Raw genomic sequence first — 11,766 nt, 5'->3', positions numbered from 1 at the left:
TAAGCAAGCTGCAGGCACCTAATGTTGGGTAGTGTTAAATAGTTTAAGAATGTGTTCATCGTTGATAATGCTGGCTTTTTAACTGACAATTTCTGAAATTTGCTTAAGAATAGTTACTGATCTTGCTATCTAGGGATGATATTGTATTCGAATGCATTACTTATTTGCTCGTTACTGCTTTACAATTAACCTTTTTCAAATTATGTCAGAATGTATAAGTTGAATGATAACAAGTAATGAAGAAATTAGTGACAATTTTGAAAACTGTTTGTTTTGGAGGGTTTAATTAATCTAAGAGGTGCTTCCATGGAAGAAAATGATAAGGATTTTCCTTTCTCCTTGGTGCATGCATTGTTGTTGTACTGCTTTCCTGTGTCAAACTCTTTGCATTTCTATTGGACAGTGAGCAACATGCATGTATCTTCAAATAAAGTCATGTACCCGACAAGAGGTTAATAAATCCTCACACTAGGAATAATAAAGCTCTTTAAATGGGGTTATGATGAAACGGTTTGTCCCTTTTTTTTTTTGGATCCAGATTGTGGTATACTTGTAATAATCAGAAAAAGAGGCAACGTTGAACTTTTCTTATATGATTAAAATCAACAGGAATAAGATTACAGTATGACTTGGAGTTGAAAAGGGAGTGGAACAACATGTATGGTTATTAGACCAGCAATTGCTCATTTTTCAGCTATAGAACATAACCTGCATATCCAGAAATTTAAGTGGCTTAATATTTTATGACAGTAGTCTCTCTGTTGATCACAATCCTTACAATTGTAAATTTAATTATAGTAATTAGATCGTTATTAAGACTTATGTCAAACACAAGCATTTGTTTTAAGTCTTCCTTGCTTGTTTGTTGGTGATTTCAGCATGAAGTTTATTGTGTTTTAGTAGAGTTTTAATTATTCTCTTTTCTCTTTTTTGAAATTTTAGCATATTTATGAACTTTTTTCTCTTCCATTTATTAGGTGAAACTGCAAAAGCACAACACAGGACAACATGTGGTTCGCTATAGAAGTGGATTGCATTGCACCACTAGGATATTGAAGACTGAAGGAGTATGGCTCTAGAACTTTAACTTTCAGAGGAAAAATTAATTGGTTATACATTCCATCTCATGTCTAAATAAGAGTGACAAAGTAACATATAACTGCCAACCTAATTAAGGCTAGTTAATGTTTTGATCATTGTTGTAATGATTTTGTTGTGCCTCAACCTTATTAACACCCCTTAACCTACTAAGGCAGAACCAATTATGTCCAATTGTCATGTTTTCTATTCTTTCATGTTTTGGTGCTTTCCTCTTGAGCAAATTGTTTCTTTTTTTCTCCCAGCAGATTGCACCTTTGAATTTCGATTGATGAGATAGATTAGTACAATAATTACCCTAAACTTTTAAATTTTTTCACCTTCAACGTGTTTCTTTTTACTATTAGTTCTGCCTCCAAGATTTAGAAGCAAGAGAGTGAAGGTTTTAGGAATTGGTTATATCCTATAAACATATTTTGCCACTGGAGTTGAGAAGTAAAGACATGGATGATAGGTGAGGCATGACTAAATGTAGTCTTATCTCATCTCAGAATCAATATTGATAGTATTATCCATTCGCCGATGTGTCAAAGACTAGCTTACCCCAAAGCTGTTTGGTAGAGACCTATGAATGATTTTACATCTCTAACAAAGTCCTTTACCCAAGAGTCTGTTAGCTTCAGACAAGGTCAATGGCTAGGGCCATTTTTCCTAGTGGTGAAATTCATTTTAATTATAAAAATGAGAATGGAAATGTTTGATCTCCTAGCTTCTTATCATGTAGACTCTAAAGGCAAATTGCTAAGTGCTTTGGCTGCTATGTGTCTGCTCATGAATAATTTTATGTTTCTAACAATATGAACAGCAGTGATGTATGCATGATTTTTCTTTTTTTTTCAAATAGATATTTTGAGGGGATTGATTTTTTGAGATTTCAAAATGTAATTTAGCAATAAGTATGTTTCAGATCAAAGGACTATATAGAGGAGCAACATCATCTTTTCTCGGGATGGCTTTTGAAAGTTCACTTCTTTTTGGCATATATTCCCAGACAAAATTGGCCCTTCAGGTGGGCATGAAAGTTACTTAAATGTGGTTTATTTAGATTTGTCCTTGCACTGATCAGAAAATGCTGTAATGTGACAGAGTATTACAATAACTTTAATGGTTTGGTGGATTTATTTGTCTTGTATCTCTTAGTTTGCTCTGGTTTCTGTTAAATGATCTAGGGAGGTGTTCAAAGTGGTGAACCGCAGCCTCAAGTGATAATACCATCTGCAGCTTATGGTGGTGCCATCATCAGTTTTGTGTTATGTCCGACGGAGCTGGTAAAGGTAAAATGAAAAGAAAGTTTATTTCCTGCAGTGTCATTGGTGGTAGCTCTATAATCTCTAACCATGCCATGATGCCAATATAACTTTGAACTTGTACAGTGTAGGATGCAGATTCAAGGGACTGACTCTTTGGTTCCGAAGTCCAGTAGATACAGTAGTCCTCTTGATTGTGCCCTTAAAACCGTGAAAAGTGAAGGGGTGAGAAATTCTAAAACATTGTGCTATGTCCTATTTAATGATTAATGTGTTATAGCTGATGCAATACCTTTCAGGTGACAGGAATTTTTCGTGGAGGCTTTACAACATTGCTTAGAGAATCAATAGGGAATGCTGTCTTTTTCAGCACATATGAATATGTACGCTATCACCTGCATTCACATGCCAAAGCTGTTCGTTCCAATTACAATAACCTGGTTGATATTGGAATTGGGATAATTACCGGAGGTCTTGGTGGTGTGTCTGTAAGCATCATGATAACTAATCATACTCTTTCTGATGCGGCAACTAAATATATGCTATTAACTCTATTAGTCTCTTTTAATTAAGGTTTCTCTATATTGTTATACTAGTTTTGGTTGGCGGTTCTGCCCCTTGATGTAGCAAAGACTTTAATTCAGACAAACCCGGAAAAAAACTGTTCACGAAATCCTTTTCAGGTGCTGAGTTTGGTAAGAGTTCTTAAAACCTTTCTACATTTGTTTCCTTAATAGCTAATCTTTCTTTATACCAAATATAGAGATCCAATATGGGTTTTCTTTTTTTTTTTTTGGAAGGTTTACAGGAGCGGTGGATTGAAGGGGTGTTATACAGGTCTGGGGCCTACAGTAACCCGAGCATTTCCTGCTAATGCAGCAGCAATTGTGACCTGGGAGCTAGCAATGAAAATGTTAGGCATTAGGCACGACTGAGGTTGGTTCCTTTCAAGTGTTAATGTGTGATAAAATAATCATGACTTTTCATTATTAGACTCATCAATTGGTCTTTTTCTATTGTACCATTTTGGTAGATTCTACATGGCACAAGTTCCACAAGAGGCTCCAACTCCAATATGCATTCATGAATACGCCGCTGGGTGAAGAACAAGTTTAGTTTACCGTACTTTCCTCTGGAAGATTTACATTTTTCAAAATTCTTTTATTTAGAGTTAGTGACTTGATTAAAGAAATTATCGAGGGGCGTTGTTTGACTTGTTTCTAGCTGCCCTTTGCCTGTTTTCATTTCTCCAGTTTTATGGGAGGAATGTCTATATAATTGGAACGAAATTGTATTTTTAATTCATTACAAGATAATTGCATGGCCATGCAATGGTGCAAGTATGCAAGTTAACATTTTGCAAATGAAAAGCGGCATTTACGATTCACAAATGATATTTGCATAACTTTTGGTGTACGTTTCTTTTGTGTATATATATTTTTTATGGTATAAAAACTTATTTATTTTTAAAATTATAAAATATATAAGAGACTAAGAGAGATAACATTTCTCTTTACGACCTTGTCACATACCATATTTTCAGCTTGTGACACCTTTTATGACCCCTCTCCTAACTTGTTATACTTCGGTATCTTGCAAAGAAATTTTGGCTTTCGAAAAATTTAAGAAATAAACTTGGGATTTTCCATAATTGAGGAACATTCTAGTAATTATCTTTTTGGGTGAACAAAGAGGAGGTTGTCTCTGGGCTGTTGGGCCGGGATTGATTTAAAACTTGATATGGGCGTAGCCCACAAAAAGAGTATGTGTATGATCAAATCAGATGGTGGATACTTTTTGGTACCTTTGGTCAGTCTGCCTTGTGTTCAATACTTCAATCATACTCTATGAGATGATGAGATCGTTATCGTAATAGAAATATAAAAAGAAGAATGCTAGGGCAGCAATTTTGTGATTTGTAGTCAATAAATAGTCATCAATAATGATTTTAATGGTGTGAGATGAGTGTGAGATTTCATCTAATGACTCACTTTTTTTGTTAGTTACATGCTGGTCAGAATTTAATAAAGTTGCTGGCCTCTAGACTTTTCCATATAAAAATAAACAAATATGGTTGGTCTTTTTGTTAATGCAATTTACAATAAGGATGAGGTTAATGCAATTTACAATAAGGATGAGAGATAAGAAGCGGAAGATCCAAGGGCATGCAGTAGTACGTAACACGTGGAGATGGCATAAAGGCCAGGACTTGTTAAATCAATGCATCAACTCTTTTCCTATCAATAATGCAGCAGATAGAGACACATTGCACACACTCGTTGAGTATGGAATTCCGGCCCCCACCACACACCACATCTTCTCTTCTCACCTTCTTCTCACCCAAAAGAACTGTCACGTCATCCAAGTGATATTGCATGACCCAGTTAAAAGTAGGAAAAAAACTTCCACTCCTTTCTAAATTCTTACCACTTGATTAATAAGTGTTTTTTTTTAAGTATATATATTTTTTTATTTTTTTTTTGTTAATAATCAATAATATTTTTAAAAATCATAAAAAAATATTTATTTAATAAAAAATTATCAAATTTTAAGAATAATAATATTTTATTTTTTAATTATATTTATAAAAATTATATTAAAATTTAATCTCTAATATATTTTTTGATAAATACATATTTAATATTAGATTTTTTGTTAGATTATCTAATATTAAATATGTATTTTCAAAAAATATATTAAAATTGAATTTCGATACAATTTTTGTAAGTAAGATTAGAAAAATGAGATATTATTATCCTTAAAATTCGGTGATTTTTTATCAAGTATATTTTTTTAATAATTTTTTGTTAACATCTAATAATACTTTTAAAAAATCACAAAAAATATATATATACTTAACAAAAAAGTCACCAAAATTTAAGAATAACAATATTTCATTTTTCTAATCATTCTTACAAAAAATTGTATCAAAATTCAATCTCTAAGATCTTTTTTGAAAATATATATTTACTGTTGGATATTTTTATCGCGTTTTTAAATTATTTGAAAACATTTTTGTCGTTTGTGGGTAACCCGATTAATAATGTAAACTTATTCATTATAGTAATGACATAGGTGACAAAATTGACTAAACTCGCCGTCTATCCGTCAAATTCGCCAAATTTTTAAATATATAACTATTTGTTAATTATTAACCAATTTTTATTATCTCCTAATCAATACCGCGAGCTAGTTAAAAAAGTTGTACCTCATGGTTAATTCATTCAGTAACTGACAATTTTAGCCGGATGCGAAAAGTTGTACCCATTGACGACAAGATACTCATTATTGGTTCTTTGCTATGTATTTACTTGCTTGTTTGGTTTTATTTTATTTTTTGTCTTCAACATCATTGGATAATGGTAGGGAACCATCTTTTATGTCTTCAATCCTTTCCTTTTTTTTAACTTTTCCCAGAAATTGACAAGGGTTGCTAAGAAAGTCAATAACATAAATTAAAATAAAATAAAATTCAATTAAAAGAATTATGATATCCTTGGTCAAGGAAGGTATTCACTTCGAAATTTGCTTCTCTGCATTATGAATTATTACGATTAATAATAACATTATTAAAAGTTTAAAGTTTAAACCAGAATATTTTACAGCATTTGGTAAGAGATTTCTTAAACTGAAAAAAGAAAGACTATGTTGACCGTTGATTAGTTTCATTACTTATTTCAAGATGATTGCGATACAGTCTCATCAATGGACGAATTTAGAGAAAATGACAAATAAGTCCCTGACTTTTTGTCGGGCGGATATTTTCGTCTCTAATTATTGAAAAATACTTTTAAGTCGTCTATGACCTTCATAAAATTTGGACGGATCAGTCTCTCTATCCAAATGCCTCCGTCAGGGACTGATCCGTCCAAATGCCTCCATCAGAGACTGATCCGTCCAAATTTTGTGAAGGTCAGAGACTTAAAAATATTTTTCAATGATCAGGACAAAAATGTCCACGGAGCAAAAGGTCAGGGACCTATTTGTCCTTTTCTCTAAATCTCACAAAGACGATTAAAAATATAAAAATATTGTCTAAAAATAAAAATATAATAAATTAATTATATATTTATATACAAATATATATTAAGATAAATCATATTTTTAAATTGATTAAAATCTAATATTATCATATTGTCCTGTTTTAATATTCATTTTAAAATTATCTCTATATAAATTGATGTAACTTAAATTGATTTGCTAGGAAAACCCAAAAAATGGTTTTAAGTTAAATTGATTTAGTATATTCAACTAAATTGTTCTAACATAAATTAATTTAGTAGAAAAATAATTTTTTATAGTAAATCAGTTTATTTTAAATCGATTTATTAGGACCAAAAATATGGATAAAAATCAACTCAACTTAAATTGATTTATTAGGAAGATTAACATCTATATAAATTAATGTATGTTAAAATAATTTATCCTAAGGAGATATTATAAAATTCGTTTTTACTCATTTTGATTTATCATTCTAACTTCTACCATCTACCTTTCTTGAGAGAATCCGGCGAGGACCAAGGCAATCCAACGAGAATTCAGAGAATTTTCGACGAGTGAAGTATTAGCGATGGAAAATAGGAATAAAAGAGATCGTCTTTACCGATTGGATGGTGTTACTCATGTTGTTGGACCTATACATGAATAGATTAGTATTTCAAATTCGTAGTTTCATCATATTAGATTAAAAATTAATTGTTAACGTATTAGTTTTAGAGTGATTGTGATATTATTGATGACATAGATAAGGCTAGATAGAGTAGGATTTGTGGTCTATGTTATACAAAACTATTGATCGGAATGAATTTGTTATAAATAAGGATGAATTTGTCTTATATTAGTTTAGAGTTATTATAGATAATGTATACTTTGAATTAGAATTTGCAATTAAATAAGTATTTATCGAATTAGATTATTTTTAAATTTAATGGTCGAATGAAACAAATTTTTATGATTTGAATGCTTGTTGTAATTAGTTACGTATGACATACTCATTGTGGAATAATTATTGTGTGACGTAGCCAACTTGTTGTATTAAGACCATTAATAGGCAGCAGGGTATGCATCTTCATGACCACGCCATTTCCTATTTAGAGGCTGCGGGATTGTACCACCTAACTAGATTCAACGACCATTAGTTTAAACTTGATGATCTCCTTATTAGTCCATTCATTGAGCGGTGGTGTCTTGAGATGCATAATTTCATATGTCGCTATTACACTACAAGATGTGATCTACCAGCTCCAGCTTCGGAATGATAGTGATTATGTTAGTGGGTGTCTCACAAATTTTGAGCAGCATATTCCTGGTGGGAAGCCAACATAAGTTTGGTTCTAGTAGCTTTTTGGAAAACTTCCTCCGACTGAGTATATTGACAAGTTCACTGTCACAAACACGTGGTTTTATGAGAGGTTTGTGGTGCTCCTTCCCGATGCGAGTGAGGATACCATTAGAGTGTATGTTTGAGCATACGTTATGATGTTGCTATCCTCTTAACTGTTTGGAGACAACTATGAGGCACGAGCATACATTAGGTGATTGCCTTATGTAGCCAGACTTTAGAATCTAGGGAGATACAGTGGGGGTCGGCAATACTTTCATGGTTGTATCGATACATGTGTTGAGTAGTGAACCGATATGTTGTACAGCTTGCTGATCCACTGCAGCTACTCCAATCGTGAATATTTTGATGGTTTTCTACGCTGAGGCCGCATGGCTATAATACATTGATGTGACCCTTCGTATATAGGTTATAATTTCATTAGTGTTATTTTTAATTATTTGTATTTATCAATATTCGTGCAATATTTGAAATTTTATATATGTAATTGTAAGTGGGCAGGATATAGAGGGATCCAAACTCATCCAAGCAAAGTTGAGGCTTGATTTGCTTTAAAATACTGATGCAAGTCTTAAACTTTATTCTATTGTATTTTTTAGGCGAGATATTAAAATTTTATATAAGTTTTTGTGAATATTTTAAACTTATATATATTTTTGTGTTATTTTTTTATGTAGTTTATGTAAATGCCTTATGCCATACCTCAGGTGGCGGCGGTTGTGTATCCTGAGATACTGGAAGTCTGGAACACAAACTTCAGATGTTGGGATGACCTTATATGGCCGCTTCTTGAAAAGATCGGGGATGATAGTAAGACCATCGTATGGTGGCCAAAAATTCTCTAGAATTGGAGGGCTAAATTCCATTCTGTAGACATTAAAGACTGTGCTCCTGCGATAGACATCATCAACATATGTAGCCCAATTTAGGGCACAAGTGTGCCCAATGAGTCATGGCACGATGACATGAATAATGAATCACCTGAAAGTACCCACAATCACAAGTACGCTCCCTCAGCGACACTCTGTAAGACTCAAGTAAAAAAAGTGTCTATTAAAATTATCTTAGCCACTATAAACTCATAATTAGACCTGTTATACAAGGTCACAGTGATGAACCTATAAGCCTTTCTGTTGGCCTCTATTTCTTTGATTAGACGTTGGTGAAACTAGTTACTCGTCCTAACTATGCCTTAGCATCTCTATCTCTACACATAAATAGCTAATCCAACCTACAGTGTGTTAACTTGACCAATGAGGTGAACGAAGGATTCCTTGTCCCTTTCAAAACGAAGTTAAGACACTTTGAGATGTTTGTGTTCATATGTCCAAATCTCCTCCCACTATTCCGGTGTTGGATCCACTAGTCATATTCGATTGTGTTGGCCCAATCACATATCACTGGGTCTTTAGTTTGCAAAATATCAAACCAATAGTCAAACTCTATCTCAATCACAATCAGCAATGTTTCACCATACTTACCATATAGATGAGTCCCAACAATACTCATGAGTGGCTTGCAGTGTCTAAAACATTCAACACATGGCGGGAATGTCCAAAAAAGACGGTGAAAATACGCTATATTGACTCATTAACTTGGCCGCCAACTCTAAAAGGAGACATCTTCAGAATCGTAACACTGCCTGACATAATCACCTACACATCTAATGCCCACCTTGGTAACTTGTTGTACGACTCCTTCTAATCTCCATAAATCTATGCCACTGCCTTTTATTTTGCCAATCAAACTTTCCTATAACTTGATTTGAAGTCATAACTACTATCTGATGCATTTTGTAGCACCTTTATCGAGACAATATATAGCATCTGCCCTAACCATAAAAAAATATGAACGAATATATCACATGGTGGTCTGTCTGTGATCGCTTGACACATATGTTGCCAAGCATGTGTGAGGTCTATTATACCTCATAACTTCGCAAGTACTTTTTTTTTTGCCAATGGGTAATCCGAATCAACCAATTGTAGCATTTTCCAAATTCTTTGCGCTTTTTATGGTACGTGATGTGATATGACTCTAACAAACGATATTCAACCCCATGACGAATCCTATAATTCTTCACACTTAACATAACTTCCTCTTTACTAGAGAATGATTGACCAAGATGGAACTCATTTAGATTTGACACATCTTGCGGATCCACGCACCCTAAACCAGACTCCATGTCTAGAAATTCTTGTTGTGTTATTGCCTCCAAGTCCAGCGTTGAAAAGTGAGATGGGTATTGCTGTGTTCCGAAACTTGACGGACCCTCTCGCCTTGCTAGAATGCCACTTAATTCATCATCACCTATCATGGCAAGCTCCTCGTCCTCATCATGATCCTACATAGCATCTTCTCTATGATCTGTTTTTACGACATCAACAATGACGAGGTGGTATTAGGAGTAGCTATTATCGCAATTGCAAGCTCAGCAAACATACGATTGTTTTCGATATCACAACCATCATCGTTATCGTGGTTTAAGTCAACAGCTAAGGATGAGGATTCCACTAACACTACATCCGGTGCAATCACAAGCCTTAAAAGTATAAGCTCCACCCAAAGTAATAGATTAAGAATTTGGAGTTGATCTTTCAGAACTTCCAATGACATCAACAAGCTTCACATACAACTTAGGACTCCCACCATAAAAAAATTTATGTGACAGTAAAACAACACTCGAAGGTCATCATCATTTTCTGTCATGAAAAAATTATGTTTTACAAAATCTTTACGGATCGTAACAGGAATCATGTAATACAAATTTTTCACTCGCTCTACTGCACACACCCCAAGCGTATGTATAATGGTATTTTGTAATTCTGCAAAATCGATAGATGGATCTTTCCTACTAAACTTAATTCCCTATTGAGATTTTTTCTTATTTTTTCCTATTTTTTCCCTTATAATAAACTAGTACTAAGAATCTCTCCTCAGCCATTTTGAAATCACACACATTATACATAATGCAATTTCACTTATTTATAAGACGAGTGGTACTTGTAAATCGTTTTAAGTAAAAATGATTTATGCAAAAGCGATGATTCATAGTAAATCGATTTAAGTAAAATTGAATTATACAAGTGTAAATTTTTTAGTAAATCAATTTAAGACAAATTAGATTATTAGGTTTCCTGATAAATTGTTTTAAGTTATATTGATTTACAAAAAAATATTTTGAAAACAAAAATTAAACAGGACAATCTAGTAATACTGGAAGCCAATCAATTTAAAAGTGTGATTTACTTTATGTAAATAAAAATTTCATTTTTAATATGTATTTTATATTTTAAGGCATATTCTTTATATATAACTAATTTAGTGACCGATATTTTATATCCACATAATATAGTTATTAAAATAAATAGGTCTAATTGAAATTTAAAAGTGAATTTATATAGTAAAAGATCTCTAATAAAACAAAAAAGTAAACTAAACTCTAATATTACATATAATAATTGATCAAAAAAATATTACACATATTAAAGTTACGATTTTTCTAATAAGGAACTAATTTTTTTTATAAACAATAATCAATTAATAAAATAATAAATGACCAAATGTTAAGGGTTTAAATTATAATAAGAAGAAAAAGAAAAACTTGACGAATTGTTAGTTGAAAATAATTAATTCTCAGTATTTTTTTCCTACTTATGTGAACCAAGCTCAGTCCTAATAAAAGTTAACTACTTCCCCCTTTCCTATAAGATAGAGATTGCACAACTTTTATATAATAACTATATGGGCATACCTTCAATAATGTAAAACTTTTAGGAGTTTGAGTTTAATTTTTTATTTTTGTTATAAAGGCCATTTTAATGAGTGATTAAGTTCTTGCGGTAGAAACAAAAAAAAGAGACATGCTTTAATTCTAACAGGATTAGAAGTGTTAAAGCTTAAAAATGCTTAAACTTTTCTTGGTAATTACTTCCGAAAAATGTTTGATGAGAACTATTGTTTAGAGCCCATAAAGACTAAAGAGGGATAACTTACTTTTTTAGGATTTATTTAATGTACTTGTTTCTTTTTTTTTTTGGTATTATTTAACTTAATTATTATTAAAACAAATGAATAAAT

General features: G+C 32.3%; 1 protein-coding gene across 2 annotated transcripts in view; it reads left to right on the top strand.

Annotated features, from left to right (window-relative positions):
* Positions 1 to 3,750, top strand: part of LOC107631216 (mitochondrial arginine transporter BAC1) — a 4,521-nt gene extending 771 nt beyond the window's left edge. The window contains exons 2-9 of one of the 2 annotated variants that reach the window (XM_016334582.2): positions 978 to 1,067; positions 2,006 to 2,107; positions 2,268 to 2,372; positions 2,472 to 2,570; positions 2,645 to 2,833; positions 2,942 to 3,040; positions 3,146 to 3,281; positions 3,379 to 3,750. In XM_016334582.2, coding sequence (XP_016190068.1) covers positions 978 to 1,067; positions 2,006 to 2,107; positions 2,268 to 2,372; positions 2,472 to 2,570; positions 2,645 to 2,833; positions 2,942 to 3,040; positions 3,146 to 3,280 — 819 coding nt within the window. In that variant the 3' untranslated portion in view covers position 3,281; positions 3,379 to 3,750. The remainder of the gene's footprint in view (positions 1 to 977; positions 1,068 to 2,005; positions 2,108 to 2,267; positions 2,373 to 2,471; positions 2,571 to 2,644; positions 2,834 to 2,941; positions 3,041 to 3,145; positions 3,282 to 3,378) is intronic. The other variant, XM_021119478.1, reaches the window with a different exon arrangement.

The sequence above is a fragment of the Arachis ipaensis genome, chromosome B03 (genome assembly GCF_000816755.2).
Source record: "Arachis ipaensis cultivar K30076 chromosome B03, Araip1.1, whole genome shotgun sequence".
Taxonomy (NCBI): Eukaryota; Viridiplantae; Streptophyta; class Magnoliopsida; order Fabales; family Fabaceae; genus Arachis; species Arachis ipaensis.
Note: the sequence above shows the minus strand (reverse complement) of the source record. Positions and strands in the feature narration are given on the sequence as shown.